This window comes from Equus quagga, chromosome 8 (genome assembly GCF_021613505.1).
Source record: "Equus quagga isolate Etosha38 chromosome 8, UCLA_HA_Equagga_1.0, whole genome shotgun sequence".
NCBI lineage: Eukaryota > Metazoa > Chordata > Mammalia > Perissodactyla > Equidae > Equus > Equus quagga.
The window spans coordinates 115,827,077-115,850,903 of NC_060274.1; the positions used below are offsets into that span (position 1 = coordinate 115,827,077).

General features: G+C 40.1%; 1 protein-coding gene across 2 annotated transcripts in view; it reads right to left on the minus strand.

The window, feature by feature from the left end:
- DGKI (diacylglycerol kinase iota) overlaps positions 1-23,827 on the minus strand; it is a 424,575-nt gene that overhangs the window by 218,763 nt on the left and 181,985 nt on the right. For both annotated transcript variants that reach the window (XM_046669970.1, XM_046669971.1), the window contains exons 4-6: positions 17,583-17,657; positions 16,205-16,261; positions 8,132-8,197 (exon numbers count right to left, since the gene is read on the minus strand). In XM_046669970.1, coding sequence (XP_046525926.1) covers positions 8,132-8,197; positions 16,205-16,261; positions 17,583-17,657 — 198 coding nt within the window. The remainder of the gene's footprint in view (positions 1-8,131; positions 8,198-16,204; positions 16,262-17,582; positions 17,658-23,827) is intronic.

Consider the following 23,827-nt stretch of genomic DNA (forward strand, 5'->3'; position numbering starts at 1 on the left):
AAGCTACAGTTACTTTATTTGAATTATCTTTGAAAAATCTAAATTCTTGTCTATTGGTGTAATTATATTTTATGGCATTGATTAAAGGCTCTGAAAATTTATCAGTGCCCTTATTGTCCATAATATGCTATCGCTTCAGGATAATCACTGACTTATACACATAGATTGACATTTTGTTATTTTTCAATAGAGCATTCTGCATTCCTCCACTCTAATGTTGGTAATTACAATACATTAATCAGAGCCAATCAGCCTTATTATCCTCAGACAGTTTCTGTTTTTTCCATTAATCGATCTGAAAGCCCCTGCTACAAGCTACAGATCATAAATTGAATCTCCTGAGGGGGAAAAAAAACAAAATTTGGGGCACAGGATACTCAGTAGTACACATTACAAATGTGTCAGACTGTATGAAGAGCCTAAAACAAGATATCCAGAACTTTTCCATTGCAGAGGCAGACGACTCTATGGAAGTAGACAGCTTCACCTGGGACCTTGGAATTAAGGTATAATTAGAATTAAGCCTAAAACAATGGCTACTGATTTATATTTTAATTTACATGTTAGCTATTTTAACTATGATGTTAACATTTCATATTTTTATGAACATCTTGATTCTGGGACAAAAATGCTTTATACAGATACTTAGTGTTCTAGTCAATATGACCCAAACTGCATACAAAACTTGAACTGTTGGGTTTCTATCTTTGTTCTAGAATATCAGGGAAGTTCCTTAAAGGAAAGTCTTTTCCTAATGATGCAACCAGCTACAATTATGATAATGATCATCCATGAAAATTAATTTCCAGCTCTGATTGACCCATAAATGACAACCTTACCAATAAAAATTATAATTTTAGTGCTGATAATATTCACCAAGCTGGTTTTTTGGAAAAATTGTTTTTAACAAAAACAGCTTTTTTAAAAGATAAGATTGATGTTACCACACGTACCAACAGCAAATCATTCCAGCTTTTCAGAGAAGTCACATAATCTATAATATTGCTGATGATACGACATTCCAGGAAACAATTGGCTGTACTCTTTACCCTTAACTAATTGAGGGAAATGCTCCTCTGCTGATAGAACTATCTACATTTTCTTTTTGTGTAAACTGAGACTATTTTTGCTGTAACAGCCCCCAGACAGCTGAGAAAGAGAATTACAAAATTTATGAAAGTTACTCAGATTTTGTCCCTCCAGGCTTCATGAATTTATGTCATAGTAATATCATCATATAACGTATGCCTTGGAGAAAGAAAGGATTCTGCTATCTAGAAATAGTTTTGACCTCACTTTGGGGTTTTTAACAGTCAACTGATGAGTTTTCCAGCTGTGCCTAATATAGCAACTCTAGCATGCCTATTTCTGTGAGATTTTGGTGGCTCCTTCCTCTATCACAGCAATTCTGCCATTTCTACTTAACATGGACTGCTTTTTGGTCAAGTTTACAAATGCCATCCTAGGGTTACATCTACTGTTCCTGCTAGTATCTCAAATGACCTAATATCCTTTTCACACCAATGTGCCCATCCAGGAAAGTGTAGAGGATTCTAAAGGAGAAAAAGGACTACATCTCAAAAGATCTAGCTACAGGACCTAACCAATATATACCAGCAGGAATGGGAAAGTGTGTATGAGACTGGGTCCTGAGGGTACATGAGAAAAGGAGGCAGGACTTAAAGTTGGATAAAGCAGAGTTTCTCAAGAGTAGACTTTTACAGTCTTGAGCTAGCACTTTTAACTCTTCTGAATTTTATCCAAATGTACCACAAAGGGGCCTGAACCATATGAACACTCTGCAGAAAACCACTTGGTCCACCCTATCAATGGCATCATGTTAAAGCGGATGAGCAAGAAATGGCAAGTACATTGGAAGTCTTGGTAAAACAGAAGGTGGGGGGACAAGCCCTATGAAGAATCAGAGGTCCTACACATCAGTGAAGTTTCAAGGGTTCAGTGGTCCAGGGCATGCTAGAATATTCTGTCTAATCTAAAGGACAAATTATTACATTTTTGACCGCTAAGAATGAAGCACAGCACTTTGCAGGCCTCTTTGAGTTCTGGAGGCAGCATATTCCACTCCTGGGGATATTGCCCCAATTCCCTTATTGGACGATATTAAATGCTGCCAGCTTAGAGTGGAGCCCAGAGCACGAAAGTGCTCTGCAGCAAGTCCAGTCTGCAATGAAAGTAGAGCCCATCCCTTGGGCCGTACAACCCAGCAGACCCCATGCTGTTAGAGGTACTGGGGAGGAGAAAAGATGCCCTGTGGAGTTTATGACAAGCACCAATAAGAGAATCACAACATAGACACTAGGATTCTGAAAACAAAAGTGTGCCATCTGCAGGAAAGAACTGAATATTTTCAAAAAACAGCTCCTGGCATGTTATTATGCTCCGGTGGAGGAATACCTGACCACAAATTACCAGGTGGTCATAAGCTGGGTTCTGTGAGATCACGAGTTCATAAGGTTGGGTAGGCCCAGCTGCAATCATTGTTACATTCAAGTGGGAACATCTGGGATCTGGCATGAAAAGCATCAAAGTGCACAAGATACATGAGTAGATAGTCCAGACTCCCTATATCACCCACTCTTATAGTAACAGGCCTCTCACTCATCTCATTCCTCTAGTTGATAGGAGTGTTGGAGGTTGATGGCTCTCAAAGGAGGCACCTTTCCATCTTTAGGAATTGCCCTAAGCCTAAAAGAGTCACCTTGGCCAAGGACAGCGCACATCCAATGATTGGTGAAGGCAGGGTAACTTTGAGGGGCTATTCCAGCTCCTTATGGGATTGGCTGCAGCCTTTGTTGTGGTTCCACTGCAGTTCAACTCCTCCCTCTGCACAATCCTAGTGCCTACACTTCTGAAGAAAGAGCAGTGGGGACCAGAGTGACCAGAGAATCACATCAGCTGTAATTACTAGGACACTGACCACGCCAAAGACCAGGGGAGCAGTGGCAGTAGAAACAGCTCTACACGTGAGAACTGAGTGACTTAGCCACCTGGGCACTGCAGCAGGGAGCACTGCTTCTGAGCCCTTAATCCCCATCTCCCCGCTTTTTTGAAAAGAAACCACTTTTGGGGCCAGCCGAATGGTTAAGTTTGCGCACTCCACTTCGGCAGCCCAGGGTTTTGCCGGTTCGGATTCTGAGCATGGACATGGCACCACTCTTCAAGCCATGCTGAGGCAGCGTCCCACATGCCACAACTAGAAGGACCCACAACTAAAAATATACAACTATGTACTGGGGGGCTTTGGGGAGAAAAAGGAAAAATAAAATTTTTTTAAAAAACCCACTTTATTGAGGAATGACTGATATACAAAAAGCTGTACATATTTAATGTGTACAACCTGATGAGTTTCAAGATAAGTATACACTTGTGAAACTATCACCATAATCTATGCCATAAACAGATCCATCACCTCCAAAAGTTATCTCCTGTCCTCCTTATTTAAATTGCTTTTTGTGATAAGAACACAACATAACATCTACCCTCTTAGCAAAATTAAGTATATAATACAGTATTGTTAACTACAGGCACTGTAGTGCTGTACAGTATCTAGAGGACTCATTCATCTTGCATAACTGACACTTCACACCCTTTGACTAATACCTCCCCATTCCCCCTTCCTAGGATGAATCTGGACATTATTCTCAGCGAAATAAGCCAGGCACAGAAGGACAAATACTACATGATATCATTTATGCGAGGAATCTGAAATAGTCAAAGCACAGAAGCAGAGAGTAGAATGGTGGTTGCCCTTGTCTCCTTTCTTGATACTCAGCCAAGGACAGAAGGAAAAGTCAGGCTTCTGGCAGCTATGTTGGCAGGGGCTCCATGGAGAGGTAGAATCTCTTTGCCCTTGTTGTATTACCCCCTCTACACCTCCTCAATGGTCCTCCTGAGGCTAACAGCAGAACTCTCCTTTGTTATAGCTGGACAAACACACAGACAGGCAAATAACCAAACCTGTCTAACCAGTGCATGGATCCTCATCCTTGAACTTCCATGTCTTGTCCCTAACCTTGCAGGGTCTCTTGAAAGCTGACCCCCAGGGCACATATATTTTCAGATCAGCAGAGAATGGTGCTTTAAGTTGATAAGGAAACATCCTCAAAAGCTCAATATTTTCCATTATTTTTAGACTCTGTACTCTTCTTTCACAACTCATATAATATCTCAACTGTACCCTCATGGAATGTTTTTAATCATTTTGTGATTTTTGCAATACAAAAATGCTATTAAGTATACTTTGTTTAGATGCATATGTTTTAAATATTAAAATATTTAAAGTTGACCATAAGGTCATTTTAAATTAGTTTTTAACAACATTCATTAGAATAAAGAGTAGTTTTGGCATTTTCCCATTTAATTAATGCAATATGCTGTTTAATTTACTTAAACTAATTACATATGAAAGTCCATATGATTTATGGACAAATAATTCATGATGGCGTGGCATGTTTGGTTAGGAAACTGGAAGGTATCACAAATGTAGGACAAAGTTTAACTATGTGTTATTGTATTAAAAACTGCTTTCAAGATTTGCTGTTTGAAATTTCAGAAATGTTGAGTTTCAAAAAGCTAACTCTAGGGCCAGCCCAGTGGCATAGTGGTTAAGTTTGCATGCTCTGCTTTGGCAGTCCAGGGTTCACAGGTTCAGATTCCAGCAGCGGATCTACACAGCTCTTGAGGCCATGCTGTGGCAGCATCCCACATACAAAGTAGAGGAGACTAGAACAGATGATAGCTCAAGGCCAATCTTTCTCATACACAAAAAAAGTTAACTCATTTATTTTTATAACTTTACATATGTTTATAAATGAAGAAACAAGAGATAAAGTTTCAAATTGTGATTTACAAGCATATTTCCACGATTGGTACACTGCTGAGTTTGCACGCTTGGTTCCTTCAAAAAGGAAAGTCAAATTAGTTATAATCATGACTATACTTTTTCTTAACATATTGATGAATTAGAGTACTAAGGATAACTCAGTGTTGAGTGAATTTGGATTGAATGAATGCAGTATGTAGACGTATGTGGTGAAGATCAGTAAGAGGTACATTTGCAGAATAAGTATGCATCCTGCCTTTACCCATTGATTGAATACAGCTTTACATTAAACAATATGTGGCAGATTAAACCCACTGCCCCTGCAGATCCACTCTCTATCTTTCTCTACCTTACACCCCCTTGTAAAAAGTTGACTTTTATGGATTGCCTCGAAAGTATCCTTCATGCTCTGGTTTCTACTGGGTTTGGCCACCAGAGATTAAAGGTGAGTGATATTGGGATATTTATTCCTCAAGACAGTAGGTCACCTCAGCCTGGCTAAGCCTCCTGACTAAAGGTTATAAGTCCTTTGAAGAGGTCCTCTCCATCTCCTTGCCTCTTCTGACTTGGCTGGACCATAGTTCCCAGCTCTTACTAGTCTCAGAGTTCCTCAGTATCACTTGCAGTTTCTCCACACTCTGTCCACACATGTTAAATAGTCTCTTTATTAAAAACTCATCAAATTATATAATTTGAGTGTGAGTGTGCCATCTCTTTTCCTCCTGGACCCTGACTCTTACATAATGTAGGACTATGAATAAAACTATGTAATTCTCATAAACATCTCAGCCTGTAGTAGTCAGCAAATGTTACAGCAACTGGGCAACTGAATCTTGAGCTCTTTCGTCTGATATTCATTAAATGCCACACACACTCAGCCAAAGACATATTCAAAGCTTGAGAGAAAATCAGTCCAAATATTTACTTTATTCTTGATTTTTAAAAGTAGAAATTGAAACCACAAACACTCTTTAACCATAAACACTCCTTAACAACTACAAAAGTTTGCAAACCACCAGTTCTAAAAATAAACGTTTTGCCAAGTGAAGTATTTTTCACCCCATCCCAATGGGAAAATTATGGAATAATGTGTATAGGGATGTGTGTGTGTGTGGGGAGGGGGGGTGGTTTAGAAATCTCTGGATACATAAGAATGTACAACCCTACTGATGAAAATTATGCATAGCAGCAAAGTTTGAAATGAATTTTCAATCACTTAATCTGTGAATAGAAACTGAGCCACTAGTTTTCCTCTAATCCAAGGCAGGAACCAGGAGTTAAAGAAGAGTCATTTATCATACAGCAAGGAGACATGCATCTAAGACTATATCATGCCATAATTGCTTGAGTCTCTGAGAATTCATAAGTAGCTAGATTATAAACACAGGAAATGAATATAATTGTACATGATTATGGGAATGTTATGTGAAGAATTGGGATCACTGACTTCCTTGCTGATAGCTGTGACAAGCACAGAGCTGTGAGCATTCCAAGATGGCTGCCTGAGAACATTGGGCAGGAAAGGAGACATGGTCGCAGCAACTTAGAGTATAGGAAGTCCAGTTCTTCCCATTCAGTTGACGACGCCAATAGAAGACAGGGCCAGAGGAGGGAATGTAATAGACGCTAGGGAATACTTATCACAATATATGTAATGTTTATTGATTTTCTTTTAATAAAATTCCTCCAACTCTTTTATGGCTCAAAAGTTGTGAGGGAGGTGCCAGCTACTGTTCTCCAGTGAATATATTTTTCCAAAGTGAAGAATCTGTTCATCTAGATCCTTCCCACCCTTCATATCTCTGCCCTCAAAATTAGCTGTGCCTCTCTGTTTCTTCTCTCTTACATACACACACACACACACACACACACACAAACACACATTATAATGGGGAAGTTGTAGATAGTCTACAGTCCACTAAGTAAGAGAAAATCCATAAGCCCCAAGGCAATACCAGAAAGGGAAGGGTAGATGAACCCAATGAAGGAAGGTCATGTGAGAGTAGAGGGCTGACCTCCTTTTTCCCGGCAAAGTAAAATGGCGGGTATGACTCTTTCTACTCTCCCTTCCTCCTCATCTCCTTGTTTTTACCTCCTCCCCCTTTCAACCTATTTCATCTGTCCTCTTTACAGGCTAGAAAGGAACCAGCTGAGAGTCACTGGTTTGAACTGGAGGAGATAACCAGTTATAACAGATGGCCATATCCTTGAGGCTAAGGTGCGTAGCCTTTCAAAGAAAAACTTGGTAACCAATGGCTACAGTATGATTTTATTTTTCCAAGCACTGGGAAAAATAGAAAAATTAATGAGACTTTTTCCAGGTCTCTCTCACCCTCAACACCTCTACCTCAGGCAGCCAGTATTTCCTTGTATCCCTCTGTTGTCAAAAATGCTATACTGCTCAACTCACCCCAGTGCTTGACCCAAAGGAAACTCATGAGTAAAGAAAGAAATTAAGAATTAATTGATAAGGAATATATGCTCTCAAATTATCTCACTCTCTAGCAAATCAAAACTTCCCTTTACTGAGCCCAGCTTGTTGGTGATATCATTAAAAGAAAAATCTTTGTAGTGTGATTCACCACCAGTTTAACCTTCCCAGAAGATCTTTCATTCCTAAAGTAGACCTCTGTACACTGAAAAAAGCCATAACCCAAATCCGTTGGGGTCAATAACACGGAATCTATGGAATTCCACAGCACGCAGCTATCAGATCCCCACCTCACTTTTCCCAGCAGCCCCACACCCCAAGGGGCCTGTAACCAGTCATACTAAGATAGAGACGAGACAAAAATAACCACAGAGGAGAAAAGCATCTCTTTCCAGGAAGTGGATAATGCCCTAGGAGAGCGACACATTTCCTGCTTCTGTGCTGTTCTTCTACAGAGTTCTGCTCATCCATGATAATATATCAACGGAAGCGGTGTTGTTCAACAACCCATTGATCTTCTATTGGTGATCAAAGAATATGATAGGCCAGTAGGCCTCAGGAGGGGGTTTTAACAAGATAGGAAGTGCTGTTATTTCAACTATCAACAATGAAATTCTCCTTAAACGTGCATCCATCTGTCTTAAAATGTGCTAATTCCTTGTCTTAAGACCACTGCCTCTTGCAGTGAGTTCTACAACAAAAATGCCTCTTAAGGAAAGGGAAGCTAGAGAAATAAAGCCTTTCGGAAGGGAAGTGACGTACTGAGCTCTAGACTCAGGTGGCAGGACTCATCTACCTCAGGTGCCTGCAAAGGCCTGGGAAGCCTCCTGTGATGGCCATGGGGTTTGGAGCCTTACCTTACCACACTGCTTACATTTCCCCTCCTGTCGACGCCTGTGCACCCAGTGATGACGCACAAAATTCTGTGGGAAGACGAAAGTAAATGAATATGTTTAAATTTGCAAACCCCAATATTAGTTTTTAAAATGACTTAAGAATACAGATTTCCATAAAGCATAATCCAAGCCCATATTAGCACACAAATGTGTATGGATGATTTAACAATAAACATGAATCCACTTGGAAAAATAAAGCTAACTCTCCATCTCCAGCAATCTTTCAGATTTGTAGAAACCATTTATCTTGTCCTCCCTTTGTGTCTTCCTCGTGGCAAATGGCCATATCAAAATTGCCGTTACTCTGCTTTCTTCTTAGTAAAACACTGTGCAGATGTGTGAGCGTGCCAGAGGACCTTATACTGGAAGGAAACTGAGGCAAGTAAAAGAAGTATCCTTAGAGAACTGAAAAGATGAGGGGAGAAGCTAAAACAACAATGTCCAATTTTTTAAAAAAATATGTATTTAATGCTTTTCATACGTCAGGCAGGCACTGTACTAAATATTCAAGCTAGAAAGAACCTAAAGAAATTAAGTTCTCTGAAAGAAATGAATCTCCTGAACCAGGACATAGATGGTGAGAATTTTCACTAGCAAAAGTGAAGGAAGAGAAAAGCTAAAGGAGAGAGTTGATAAAGATAAGAGATGTGGGTATGTCGTGAAGTTTTTGCAGTAATAGTGTATTTAAACTGTCCTTGGGTGCTCTGAACTAGACCAGCTTTCAAGGTCTATTCTTGTCTCGGGCTGTAGGAAACACAGAAAGTCCTTTTCTTTCCAAATAGATAATGTGTCCTAAGGCACAGAGTCAAGGAGCATCCATCACTACTGCTGTTAGGATACAGTGTAAGAAGGAAAGTTGTCTTCAGGCTTAATGGTGCAGGTGAACCCTCACAACTTACACACAATCCATCTCTCTTAGGCCAATACACCTAAAATACTTGCTACTTCTTTTTCTCCTGCCCTTTTCTTAGAAAACGTACTTTACCTGAGATTAACATGCCTATTGTCAGGCCACAATCCACACTTTCCCTGTAAAAGGTCCTTTAATACACATTCAGTCAACTACTAAATGCCTACTTATCTGCCAGGCACTGTTCTAAGTGTACAGGTACATAGGAAATAGATCAGTGTTGAGAAAAAAAAAATGTTAGCAAGACATGAAATTCAGAATGACAAAAACACCTCTAACAAGCATTAGCATTAGCAATCCCAAAATGCCACCTCTATTTCTCTTCATAATGTCAAATCAATTTAAATTAAAACTAAACAAAGATCCTGGATGAATACTAATGGCCTTTTAACTATAATAAGATATAAAGAAGCATAATGGTCCAAGTAATCAGTCTAATTTTTGTCTTTTCTCATTGCATCAGTTTAATAAAACAAGGACACGATTTTTAAATTGGTCTCAAAAAGAATGTAATAATAATAGTTAACATTTGTTGAGTACTAACCATGTACCAGGCACTTTTTTAAATGCTTTACATGTAATAATTTTAATTTTGAGAGAATTTTCATGAGTAGAGGTGCTGTTCAATTGATATGTATCAGTAAATCCCATGAGTTGTTAAAGATATTGAAATATTTCTATATTGGTTGGTAAATTGCAGTTTAGTGCCCCTACTATCCCCCAGCTCCTCCCTGACTGCCTTAGCACCCACCCCACTCCACCCCCTCAACACTGGAGACCATTTCTACTTCCTCACTATTAAGCAACTAGAATGTTAATTTTTGGCGTAACAGGTTTCCAGGATTCTGTCCCAATGAGCTCTCTTTTGAAAACAAATCATGTTGCCTGGGCAATACCGTTGGGTTCCCCCAGCTAACTCAGAAGACTGGGCTGCACCCAACTGATGGTGGTCATCTACGCAAGCTTAAATATCAACATAGACAATTCTGGGTCCCATGACTGTCTGTGGCTTTCAGGATAGTGGTAGCAAGTTCAGGAGCCTGCCCAATTATCAGTGTCCATACCATCATTTCAGTGCAAAAATTCTACTAAGGATGAAGGTATTGGATCCTCCACCTCTCTACTTAACAGGTGAGGCTGACCTCGTCATCTTTGCACCCACTAGAGTGATAAGAGCTTTAACCCACTGCCTGTTTAGGAATAAGGGCTGGGGAAGACTGGAGGCAGCTATCAATTGTCCTATATCCCAATTCATATTATTGTAGGACATATTATCAGAAGGTTTTACTTGAATTATCATTATCGTACTCATTTTACAGATTACAAAACTAAGGTACAGAGCAGTTACTTCAAACAGAAGGGTCTGAGCAAGGATTCAAAGCCAGGCAGGCTGTCAGCAGAGCCCATGCTCTTACACTAATGCCTCTCCTCTGCTTTGAAAGCTCAGGTTCAAGCTCCTTCAATAAATGATTTCAATGGCTGTCAGTAGTGGAAATACAGAAAATATAAAAATGTCAGACAGTATTATAAGAGAGAAATTTACTATAATTACTGTTAGTTTAGCAGAAGCTGAGGACAAATGAGCAGTATCATTGATGGTAAGAGAAATTCTCTGCTTATGGAGATTATAAATCACCTAATGACTATCAATTAAGGAGGGAAACATTGGGAGAATTTGATGCAATTACCTATGTGAAATCATGGCTGACTCATGGGATTATTTAGCTAGTGACAGCTCTAATCAAAAGATTAAACCAACAATTTCCAGAAAGCAACAATTATTTAGAAATTATGACTGACTTATGAATCATTCGTGCTGTAACATATACTCTTTGGTAAGCAGATTTATAATACCATATAGTTTAGTTTAGTTAGGGAAGAAAAGAGAAGATTTTTAAATTGTTGATTTAAATATTAATATTTATGACTCTGCAAGTTGTTAAACATTTTTAATATCATCCTTCCCAGGAAATACTAGGTAGGAAATTAAGGCATAGATAAAGTAACTTAAACAAAAGCACTAATATAGAAGAAACCAAGTAACTGCCTCCAATCTATAGCTCTCTAATTTGAGATGCCAATCATCCTCTACTCAAGGTCTTCTTTGCCCCAGTATAAGTTTATTTTACCACTACTTAAACAGTTTAACAAAGTAAACATCCATTAAATGTGTGTTGAATTGAATGGAATTCTCAACCTAATTTCTTTGACGATTAAATCATGTAGTCACCCTTTTGGAAGACCATCAATTGCCTTTATCAATCAGGGGGGAAAATATATCTAAGGAATCACTGCTGTTTTCTAATCCTATTTCCCAAGCACTTTAATTTTTCACACTATTTCCTTTTGACTATTAATATCTCCTAAGTTTGCTGAACTGAAATTAGACTCAGGACCCTTACACTGCAAATATGAATAGCAAAACAAAGCTTCTAAGACCGTAGTATCTTTTTATTGTTCACCAATAATCTCTGAATTATTCATATACTATCTTCAAGAACTGGGTAAGGAAAGGGCTATTACTTATGAGTGTTAAAAACCTCAGTGACACATTATTTCAGCGTTCATATTCAGTATTGTTAGCAGAACTATAATTGCTCAATTATTTTCAAACAGCCATTTCAATTCATAATATTATTCATAGAGCTCTTGAAAGGATCTTAGAAATTACAGACCAATCCATACAGCTTATGTCTAAGAACACTGAGGTTCAGAAAGATTAAACTTAGAGAAATCCAACCAACATTCATTTAAAAAACTTCCAAGTGTCAGACACTCCACAGAGCACAGTGTGCGGTGATTAACAATCCGGGCTCTAGATCTCAGCTCTAGAGACACCACCAGGTAGAAAACGGGCAGAGATGTCATTCGAACCTAGGTCAAACTAATTCTAAAGTGATTGTTCTTTTATTTACATTAAGTAAACTACCTAAAGTCTCAATTAAAAATCTCAAATGGGCCATTGTCATAAGTTTCATCTTGAAACTGCTGTCTTGGACCAAGAGTTCTTAGACATTTGGGAGAAATTAATCCCTTTATAAATGCGTTCAGTCAACATATATTCATTGCTTGCATCCTCTGTGTCCTAGTACAATGCCTTTGGGACAAATTCCAAGAGTGACCTCCCAAAGCTTACACAACAAGAGGACAACAACAAACAAGCAAATGAATAATACCCATAAATAATTACAAAATACGAAGTGCTCTCAAGGGGCAGAACAGGGCACTTTGATAAAGAACAATGTACAACCTATTTAGAGGTGGCCATCAAGGAAGACCCCTGAAGGGATGATATTTGAGCTGAGGTAACTATAAGAAAAAGCTAGCCATGCAAAGAGATTTCCAGGACGGCAATAAAATACACAAGTATCTAAAGGTGGGGAATATCTTGACGCGTGCCTCAAGAACTAAGGGTCCATGTGGCAGCCAGATGGGTGTGGAGAGGTAGGCTGGAGCCAAAATACGAACGAAGGACTTCTGACTTTTCATGTCAAGACAAGGGGTGTGGTTTTTCTCTAAATGCGATGGAAATCGCTGGAGAACAACATAATCCAACTTTGATTTTAAAAGATCACCCTTAAATCATGGTGGATTGAAGGGGAAAACAAAGGAATCACAGAGAAGCTATTGCAGTGGTCAAGGGGGAGAGATCATGGTGTCTTAGTATAAGGCACTGACAATGGAAATGGAGATAAATGGATGGTTGAAGACATATTTTGTAAACAAAATTGATAGGTCTGGCAAATGAATTAGATGTGGGGAGTATATGAGAGAAGGAATCGATACGACCCCCCCCCCTCAGTTTTCTTGATTGAGGAGCTGGATCAATAGCTATCTCATTATCTGAGGTGCAAAAGAACTGGAAAAAAATAGTTTTATGGTGATAGAAATAGTGAGTTTAGTTTTTAATGTGTCATATTTGAAATGACTGTGATACATTCAATGAGCATGTCAAATGGAACTTCAAGAATAAGTGTGGACTAGGAATGTAAAGTCAGGAGTTGTCAGCCTAGACATGATATTTAAAGCCATGAGACTGGATGAGCTCTCCCAACAAGAGTATGCAGAGAGAGAACATGGCTAAGTACCAAGCCCAGAGGAATATGTAGAAATCAGAGGGAGTAAGCAATGAAAAAGAGTGAGAAGGACTATCCAGTGAAATAAGAGGAAAATGAGCAAAGATGTCAAGACAGGAAAGCATTTCAAGAAGGATAGAACATTGAATATTTTGAATACATTTGAAAGACTGAATAAGAAAAGAACAGAAAAATATCTAATGGATTTGGCATCAGGGTGATGTTGGCAACTGACAAAAAGCAATTTCAGTGAATTGATAGAGTAGAAATCAGATCAGAACAGGTTAAAATGACTAGGAGGTGACATACTGAAAACAATTTATGTAGATAACACTTTCCAGAAGTTTAGCAATGAACGCAAAACTGAGAATCAGAGCAGCACTTAAGACACAGTTGGCAGTTAAGGAATATTTTTGTTTGTTTAAGACAGGAGATAATAGAGCATGTTTACGGTGATGAAAATAATCTATAAGGGGGGGTGGAGTTGAAAATGTAGGAAAAGAAGAAATATCAAGTTCTAGATAAGATCACAACAGAAGGTGTCCAAAACATTTATGGAGGATCCAGCTTCATAGATTAGAAGTGATACAGCTACTGAACTAAAACAAACAAACAAACAAACAAACAAAAAAACATAAAGCTTTACAGTAGTAAAATGAACATGCAATTACAATTACCTATCCAGAGAGAAAGAGATCAAATGACAGGGAGTTAAAAGTAGACATATGGATCCCCTGGTAGGAAATTCATAACTCCATCTTAAAAACACAAAACTATTCCATCTATTTTCCCAGATGAAATTTCTCTTTCATTTGAGCTATCACTGAGTTGTTTTCTGGCCAATGCTATAGCGCACTTGGGTGGCATCGAGGGTACCCACAACCCTATCATTTTTCTTAGACTTCCCTCACCCTATGTACGACTTGTAATCTTCCTATTGCTATCAGAATGGACAAGCACACTGGGAGAGGACAACTGAGGGGGAAAACTACTTTTCCTCTCTCAGCAACCTCCACTCCAAGCATATTGTCTTTCCATTTTTTCTCCCAATCTCCTTTTATCAGTCAGTAACAATGAGAGCATTCTTTTTCACAGTGTCCTTTTTCATTAACTGTCACTAAAAAGTCAGTGATCCTCTTTGTATGCAGACATCTATTCCTCTTCTACCCCTTCATGTATTCTCATGGCTTTAATTACTATCCTGGTATTCTCATGATTCACAAATGTCTTACCTGTAGCTCAATCTTCCTCACAAACTCCAAACTCATATACCCCCTCGGCTTTCTGTTGGGCATCTCCAATCAGGGGCCTCAAGGACACCTCAAACTTGAGATGAGTTTACAACTAAACTCATCATCTCCCCACTCCATCCTCAAATCAACTCATTTTCCAACATCTAATTGGTTTCCAGGGCAGAATCCTGGTTTATTTGGGGATCTTCTGTCTTTGTCTCCAAAATCCAATCAAGGACTACATCCTGTCAATTTTATTGCCTTCAAATTCATATCTACCAATTTTCTCCATCCCCAGTGTTACTCTTAGTTCAGATCACTATCTCTTTCTTAGATTACTAGAATAGCTCCTTAAATTTTCTCCATTTCTCCAATATTGCTACTCTTGAACTACATGCTAGTCCCTCCACCCTGTAGCCAGACTAATATATTCTGCTTAAAATAGTTTAATGCCCCACCCCCACCGACTGTGATGAGAAAACACTCAACTTGTAGCCTGGCTTACAAGGAGCCTCAGGGTCTAGCTCCTGCTCATCTCATGGATCTCACGTCTTACTCATTATATTCTCTTATGTCACTTTTGTGCTTGTGTGCATGTGTTCTTTCTGTCTAGAAGGCTCTCACTCACCTCCTAACTCCTCCCAACCTTCACTTAGATGACTCCTTGGAGTCTCAGTTAGTTGCTACCTCTTCCAGGAAGCCCTTCCTCTGACCTCTTCCCTCTCTCCGATTCACCACTACACAGGGCTAGTTTGAGGAGTACATGAGCTGGGAGAGTTTCCAAGGAGGTAAATCTCTACATGGAAATGAAAGTAATCTCACTGGGAATGTAAATGGAATGGAGAAAGTATACTTTCCAAAAGTTATCTTTACCACACTCGTTCTTATGGAGAGAACCATATATGATGCTAACAGCTGGGCAGGCTCAGCTCTATTCTAAGGAGGATGGGTTCTGTTAATTGCAGGCTTTTATTTTGCCAATTGGGAAGGGCAATTTGGGGCCTGGAGCTATCCAGGCTAACCCAGGAGGGCTGAGACCCTCTCCTGACCATCTCAACCTCTAACTTTTCCTACGCTGGGCTTGGTCTCCCCGAAATAAAAGCTGAACAAACAAATATGCCTGAGTGCTCTCCTCCTGTCTGTCCTCCTGTCATGACCTCTGCTTACCAAAAACAGAGCCGCAACTGCTCTTCACTATAACTTCCTGTTTACCTGTCTGTCTTCACTACCAGACTGTAAGGTCAGGGGCTGAGCACTAAATGTAATTTTATATATATGTGTGTGTGTATTTATTTATTATTTTTATTTTTTGTTTGTTCATTTGTTTATTTAGCAGATGAAAATATTGAGATTTAGAGAAATTAGGTGTGATGCCCAAAATCAGACAGCATTAGAGCTGATTTTGAAACCAGACGTCTGACTCCAGTGTTCACAGGAATACTCAGTAACTATGCTTCCCCCCGAATAACGTCTACCCACTCAAAATTTTAAAATGGAATTAAAATGGATCTAGAGACAATAAAATGCTTTTTCTTTCTTACCTCTTCAATTCTACCACCACCCCTGCCCCTACTCTCTGGTTCATTCAGTAAGACCTTAACTCACCAGTACATTCCACAGTAGGAATTCCACAGGGCAGTATACACACACTGAAAAGACTGGGTGATTTTATTGGCTGTATTTGTTGATGTATTAACAAGAAACTGATGTGGAATGGAGGGAGATAGACTTTTTTAATCCCTGTGAACATCTACGAATCGAATGAATAAATGGGAAAGAAAAGGTGGTATTTGAAATAGAGCTCTGAAATACTCACTTCTCTTGGCGATCTTGAGCCCCCTTCTCGAAATGTTGGTTTACATCTGAAATTAATCTGTCATTTAAAAAGAAAAGTGCATTATATTAGGGATAAGCATCACACTAGAATGAGTTATCTGAAAAAAACCAACAATGACAGATATTGAGACTACAAAACAAAATCCCCCAAGAATAAGGATGATTTCTTCTGAAACCATCACCTTAGATAATCTACAGAGATTCCAAGTGATTCAATATCTCCACTCCATGTCTCTTCATTCTCACAGATGAAATCAAAGTATCTTTAAACAATAATGCTCTTACACTGTAAATTTGAGAAACTGAGATAATAAAGAGTCAGAGGAAATATATGGCAGCTGAAATCATCCAGCTGTATTTCAGATATGAAAAGTAGGAAAATATAAACTTGAGAAATGATTATTTCCACACACACCAAAAAATCACTTTATATTTGAGCATTCAGCACTGCCTTTCTTTCAGATGGGGAGATCTCCCAATACCTTTAACATCTTCTTTAGCTGCTAGATGAGGTGAAAGGAGTGCAGAAATGAAGGACATGAGTAAATGTGGTTGGGACAGCAAAAAAATATTAAGATAAAATACTAGTAGTCATTCCCACATAATATCAGCTGGCAACAACTGGTAATATGTCAGTGAAACTAAACGAATGTCACAGGGGACTCAAATGTTTCCACACATAGCAGCTCAAGAGCATCGATAATGCACAGAGAACAGCACGAGGAAATGGAGCAGGAGGCGGGGAAGGAAGGAGGATGGCAGACAACTCACAGTTGGAGCCTTTCACTTCCCTAGGTGACAGATAAACGGACTACGCAGACTCCACCTCCTCTGGAGGAAAGACACCACCAGGATGTCACCACCAGCCCCACCCACACATAAATGCTGTGCAGGCAGGAGTGCTGCTCTGAGAAAGGAATGAGAACCGGCTTCTGGCCTGGCTTTGTCCTTCGCAGCCACTTTAGGAAGAAGTAAACTCACAAAGGTCAGACATACCTAAACAAGGATTTTAAAGAGCTTATGGATTTTTTTTTTCATCTTTAAGAAAAAGCATCTTGTGGAAAATCCTGTGGGTGAATAACATTTCTTAATATTGTGAAGAAAATTAGCGCATACCAGGCTTTCCTCTCTATTTCCCAAGTCAACATAAAATGATATCAAATTATACTTCAGCAAACAATAGAGTGAATAAATCTTAAGCCTTGTCTTTCCAGTATTAATCTGGTAATAATGTTGGATGTCTAGATTTTTCAAAGGGGATTGTTTTCAAAATTTGGAAATAGAAACGGACACCTGGTCTTTTTGAAGTCCAAACACCTGCAAGGTAGCAAAACTAGCAGCAGGTGGCGCTGTCTCACCTTTTCTAGCTGTTCAATGCAGGCGGTGTGGACCACGATCTTACAGACCGCACACTTCCTCCTGAGAGCCGATTTCTACAACGTTCAATTCAAACACAAGAAAAAATGTTATCATTGTCTGTCCTGAAGAGGTCCTCGGTAGCAAAGAGAGTATATGTAAATAAAGAAAACACTGCAACTGTTTATACCACAAAGCAAACTTAAAATTTCATCTTAAACATTCAATAATACAACAAACTTCGTCAACAGTCCTTTGACCCACCAAGTATCTCCATGACTTAGGGTGGCTTAAATTTTCTTCCAAAATATAATCATAATAGCTGACGCATATTGAGTATATATAATATGAACTAGGCTCTTTATTCTGTTATTTCTAAGTTTTATAACCCAGCAATGTAGGCATTATTACACTCTCTTTTTTTTTACATTTTTACTTTAGCAGTTAGGAGGCAGAGACAACATCTAAAGTTAGGTCGAAGTTCAAAACAAGCATTCTTTCGGGGTGGCCCCGTGGTGTAGCGGTTAAGTTTGCGTGCTCTGCTTCGGTGGCCCAGGGTAGACCAGTTTGGATCCTGGGCGTGGACCTAGTATCACTTGTCAAGCAATGATGAGGCGGCATCCCACATAAAACAGAGGAAGGTTGGCAACAGAGTTAGCTCAGGGCCAATCTTCCTCACACACACACACACAAAAACAAGCATTCTTTCTCGACTGCCAAAGAGTCTGCATTTCAAGGGACAGTCAATTTAGGCTTCTATCCGAGGCACAAATTTATACTAATCTACTTGAGTTTCTGCCCAAATCTTCCAGAAAGCAAGAAGACAAGTCTAACTTTTACACCCAATAATAATAACAGCAGCGGCAGCAGCAACAGCAGCTAATATGATCTTAGTACTTGCTCTGTGCCAGGGGCTCTCACAAGCATTTCGCAAATAGCAACTCATTTAATCCTCATGACCCTAAGAAATAGGTACAATTCTTATTCCCATTTTACAGACGAGAAAACTGAAGTACAGTAAGTGATCTGCCTGAGGTCAGATCAATAGGGCCCACACAGCCGGGTAGTCTGGCGCCAGAGCTTATGCCTGTAAGCATTATACCATTTGGCCTCTCTGACAGTCAGTACCAGTTTAAATTCACAATGCAAATACTTTTTGAGGTTTATCTTTTCTCTAGCAATAAAAAACAAGCAGCAGGGAGAGAGAGGAATCGGTGGGATCTCGATTCATTACTGCCAGTACCACATAGAATCTAAGCTAGGCACGCTCAGGCCTCTCGACAAAGGACAGACGAGAAGGCGGATCTGCAGGAATAATTTTGGGTTTGAACACTGAGGGAAACTTATGAAAACAAAGCCAATCTGTGAAGTCGTCTCTCAAAGCATCTAAGTGTAAAGGCCCTGAGTCCCTCCCTGAAGAAAGGCGCTGGCGGAGATTGCTGGCAACCTCGCCACCTCCGATCCATGGCTGCCCCTGCCGACATCTACTTTCTGAGCCAACTGTGGCAGGAAGATGGGAAGGAATAAGGTGTTGCTGCTACCAAAGGAGGCTGGAAGGACTGCAGACAACCACCTTGGAAGGGGCAGTATCAGGAAAGAAGCTCTCCTCCTGCCTCCCCGATGGCTCTCCTCACTCAACATGGGGTATCCAGAGGGTTGTCAGACACCAACAAAGTACCCAGAACATGGCAGTACTATAGCCGCTAAGCTCATAGTCTAGATCCCAGCCGACAGGGTTAGTTACCCTGCTTGCAGATGCTTTAATTACTCTTGGCTTTCCTCTGCCTGAGGAAAGAACATGGTCTGGAACATTAAATAAGTTTGACAATCAATTATTCTGCAAATAACAAAGGATAAGGGAAAGCAAAGCGTTCTAGCTACACTACTGAAAAGTGTCTCGGGTCTACTACTAAAGGGAAAGAAGGAGGGGGAAGAGTTGGAGGAGGGAGAAGAGGGCAGAAGAACAAGAACGAGAACAAAAGAACAGCAGCAGCACTCAAGGCAACAAGAATACAATTTGAATTTGCAAATTTTCAGGAGCAGAGTGCCCATAAGCAAATTATTGTTGTTCTCCTGTTTCCTCTGGGTCTCCTGGCACAGGTGGCTGCTGAAGCGCCACCTGCAGAAAATGCATGGGGTACCTGAGTCATGTGGCTAATCAGAGTCACATGGATGCTACGGAAATGAGTTGATTCCAGTCTACTCATTATGCACAAAACCCCTGGTCGATTACACTGCAGACCAGCAAAGTAACACTCCTCATGGGAGACAGCCACTGATGGGAAATGATTTAAGGATGCGTGAAAAGCCTCCTTCCTTACGAGTAACTCCTGCCCTGGTCTAGCTTTGTACCCGGCCCTGCGCTCTGCATTAACTTCTGAAGAGCTGCAGGGACCCCGTGAGGTTCCAAAGAAGTCACTGAGGGTGGTGGGAAGAGCACCCAGCAGGCTCAGGGATCCACGTGCACTCTCTGAAACCAGAATACCTCTCCTTTGCCTTGTTTTCCACATTGGAATTTGAACTCAGAATCTCTTTTGTATAAAGGATCTGGGCTAGAAGAGCTTGAGAGTCACTGAGTTAAGACGCCGTTTCTCAGCTTCCTGGGACAACATGTAAATATACCAACATCATCCATCTGGAATAATCCAAGTGCAAAGTTCTACAGATGATAATAAGTGAAATAAAGTGATTCTAAGTTACAAAACTCATTTTATTTAAACAGTACTGAATTTTAAAAGACCTTCATAAAATATAAAATTATATACTTCTGTGCCTTTTGAGGCAGGATATAAAAAAGCATAATCTGACTTTTTCTTAATAAACACTAAAACATGATACATTTCACTACAAAGAACACAGCCATTTTTCTGTTTCCTGAATCTCTGTCAGACCAGATACCCTTTCAAAGTCAATGTGCCAGTCTTTTGTTTCTCCCAATTTCCTAAATGACAGCTTCTAAATAGTTTATAGTCTGAGAAACCAGATAATTGAGGTTTATAATCATATGCAAAATTAAGTGAATAAATTCTCAACAAAGGCCTCATGTCTTTTTCCATAGTAATAAAATACACAGATTTTAGTTCCTCAACTCATGAAAACTGTTCCAGTGACTCAGAGTCTTAACTGCTGACTTCTTGGTTTATGACTATGTTTCAATGGGTTAAAGTGATTTGAAGTAGCTGGATAATAAGCTTCTGGGCAGAAACTGCTCAAACTATACAGAATTTTTGTGCCTGGTTATAACTTTTGTTGGCAAGATTTAAACTAAATACAAAGGTAAAACACAGAAATCTAGACATTCTAAATACTGTTAAATATTCGCTTGTTCTTAAAAAACTCTTATTTAAGCCAATGCTTCCTTTACAATGAAAGGTAATAAATCAAGAAAAGTCATTAAAATTAATGCAGCAGCTGAGTTGTTATTCTTCATATCGGGACATACTTGTTATAGAACTCAGCACAAAAATATAATTTAAAAAATAAATACAGCCTGGGACCCAAACATGCTCAAAAATTAAAATTATAAAAATTTAATAATTCATTCTCTCTAAGAATTTAAAGGTCACTTATGCCTACTGCTTTAAATACCAAGCAAAGTAATCTCACTGCCCTTACTAAGGGTTTCCTGATTTGTCAAAGGAAATCCATTAATTTTTAATTGTGTGTGTGTGTGTGTGTGGCACATCTGTGAAAACTAAGACAATATAGGATATAATATAGATCATATCTCTTCATGTCATGATCAACACTTACTTAAATAATAATAATACAATGATACACTCTGCCCTAGGATAGCAGGCATAATCTAACTAGCAGACACAACAGAGATTCTAAGAGAAAACATTCAAAGCTCTGACTTGGCCCTACACATTTCCCATGCTGCAGACACTGCTGGCATTTGAGGCAGTGACAGCTCTTCACCAAACTTCAGCTCATATCCAGCATGGGAATAAAATCGTCACAGCCTAGACCACCGGAGCTGGGGATGGTGGCTGGAGTGGGGACAAAAGGATAAGAGGCAAGCAGTGGGAGAAAGCATATAATTGTCCCTGATACAGAGTTTATTATTTAATCTTATCCCACCCACCCACTTCCTTTGGTTGTAAGACCCAGATCCATATATACCACCAAGAAAGTTATTTTTTCCTCCTTTGAGCAAGAGATGTGATTTTTGCTAAGTAGTAATGAATATCTGGTTGTAGTTAATAGGGTTTGACAGATAGAAAGAAAAAGAGAGAGAAGGAAGGGAGGAGGGAGGGAAGGGAGGAGGAAAAGGAAACCTAGTTTCACAGGCCTACGATTTGTGAAAGAGTTGGGGCCTCCTTGCTGCCCAAGGTAACTGAAATTAAATGTCACCCATAATAGTCTGAAGTTTGACCCCAAGAAGCATGGTTCAACAAGGCTAGCTATGCCCCTTCTCAATAAGACACACACCAAACCTTATCTCTCCCTGAAGATGGGCAAACAATCCTACCTGCTTGACCATGTCTCTCCTGCTGTATTCTTAAGGACACCCACACAGGCACCTCTACAAGTTCAATTACTAGAGACCAGAAGTGGAAAAGTAGGAGGAAATACTTATAGTCCTCAGGGCCAGCATGGTAACCCCTTCTTGGTCCCCCTGTCTCAGGAGAGCTCAGAGGCCAGAGCCTGCTGCTGGCCAAGCCAAGTTTGGGGCTTGCAGCATCAGTCCAGACCTGGGCTCACACACCTAATGAAGGAATCACTGCTTCCTTCCACTTAGCCTCACCCCTGCAGTGAGGCCACAGTGATAGAAGGATGAATGGCCAGGGAAGGGGCTGCAGGTAGGAACCCAACCACATTGGGAGTGGGGAAGAGGGTAGAGCAGGCACTCTGGGGAAAGGACTGGAGGAGACACCAAGTGGAGAAAAGCTGGAAAAGGGGGGCAGATGAGGCTGGTGGGAGGGACTTACCCTCAAGCTCCCACCTAGCTGTCTTCTCCCCAGTGATTTCTCAGCCCCTTCACCTTTCCCAGATCAGAAGATTCATGCTGAGGAATAAAACTAAGGGAGAACTAGGAATCAGGCAAAGGGAAAAACAGCACGGGAGGAGAGAAGAATTTTATCTTCCCTTCTTACTCCCTCTCAGACACAAAGCTCTGTCTACTGGGCACTGTGGGGGAAGGGGTAGAGAGGAGGGGCACGGGGCACAGGCAAGGCCTCCTGTTTTCCTCTCCAAGGGTGGGCTTAATGGAATGCTCAGGAAAGTAGAGGGGAGGAAACTTCCTAAGCTTTTAGAGTGTCAGGAATTCAATGTCCTTTCAGTGGGGATTGCCTCCATGGGCAACATGAACAAGCAAAAAATGCTGCTGTATAATCCAAAGTAAATGAAAACAAGAGTTCTTTGATTTATTTAAAAACCTAATTAGAAGAAACGACAAGCATACTTGGCAAGTTGTCCTTCTCTGGGGAGCCTGGGATGCAATCTGTAAATTGGTATTAGGAAAAATGCAGAATGACATTATCTGGGAGTTCCATTAATGTGATTTCAGGGCAGAAGCACAGACTCCACTGCCACTCGTGTTGGCTCCTCTTTTCTTCAAACAGAATACAGGACATTTCGGACAAACCAGGACAGTGGATGAGTGAAATTCCAGCACATTCCTATTATGGTTCCTCACTACATCACTAAGTCTGCCTGTGACAACAAGATTTCACGACCCCAAACCAAGGAGCAAAGATGCCACATGTTCAGAGAAGTCTGTGGCCCGAGGGGAAGCTCTCCTCAGAGGGTCTCTGCAGAGAGACCTCGCTCTGTGTTAAAGGGGCCCAGCCCTCAGCCCAAGTACTGTTGGCCTATGTTGAAGAGTCACGACATTTATTTGTCAAGACCCTGTATTTTGTGCATGTCTTCTGCATAGACAAGGGCTCGATGAGGGCTGAATCCCTCTGAAATAACCCCTCACCATTGATACCCTAGATCCTAACAATGCCAGTATTACCTCAGAACATCTGAAAGAAAAAGGAGCAGGAACAACAGGAGGTTGGGTGGGGAACTCATGTAAATTAATATACAAAAATACTCATGCAATGTTCCAATATATACCAATACACTTAAATCTGCATATGCCAGTTCTCTGGAATCATGATGTCTGAGGTGTCTTACATAAATGAATTTTCCATGTGGCTGAAACAATCTGTTAACCACTGACTTTTCCAAAGAATATTTATGGACAGTTAGTCAATAAATACTTTTAACCACCACTATGTGTATAATGCAATGCTGA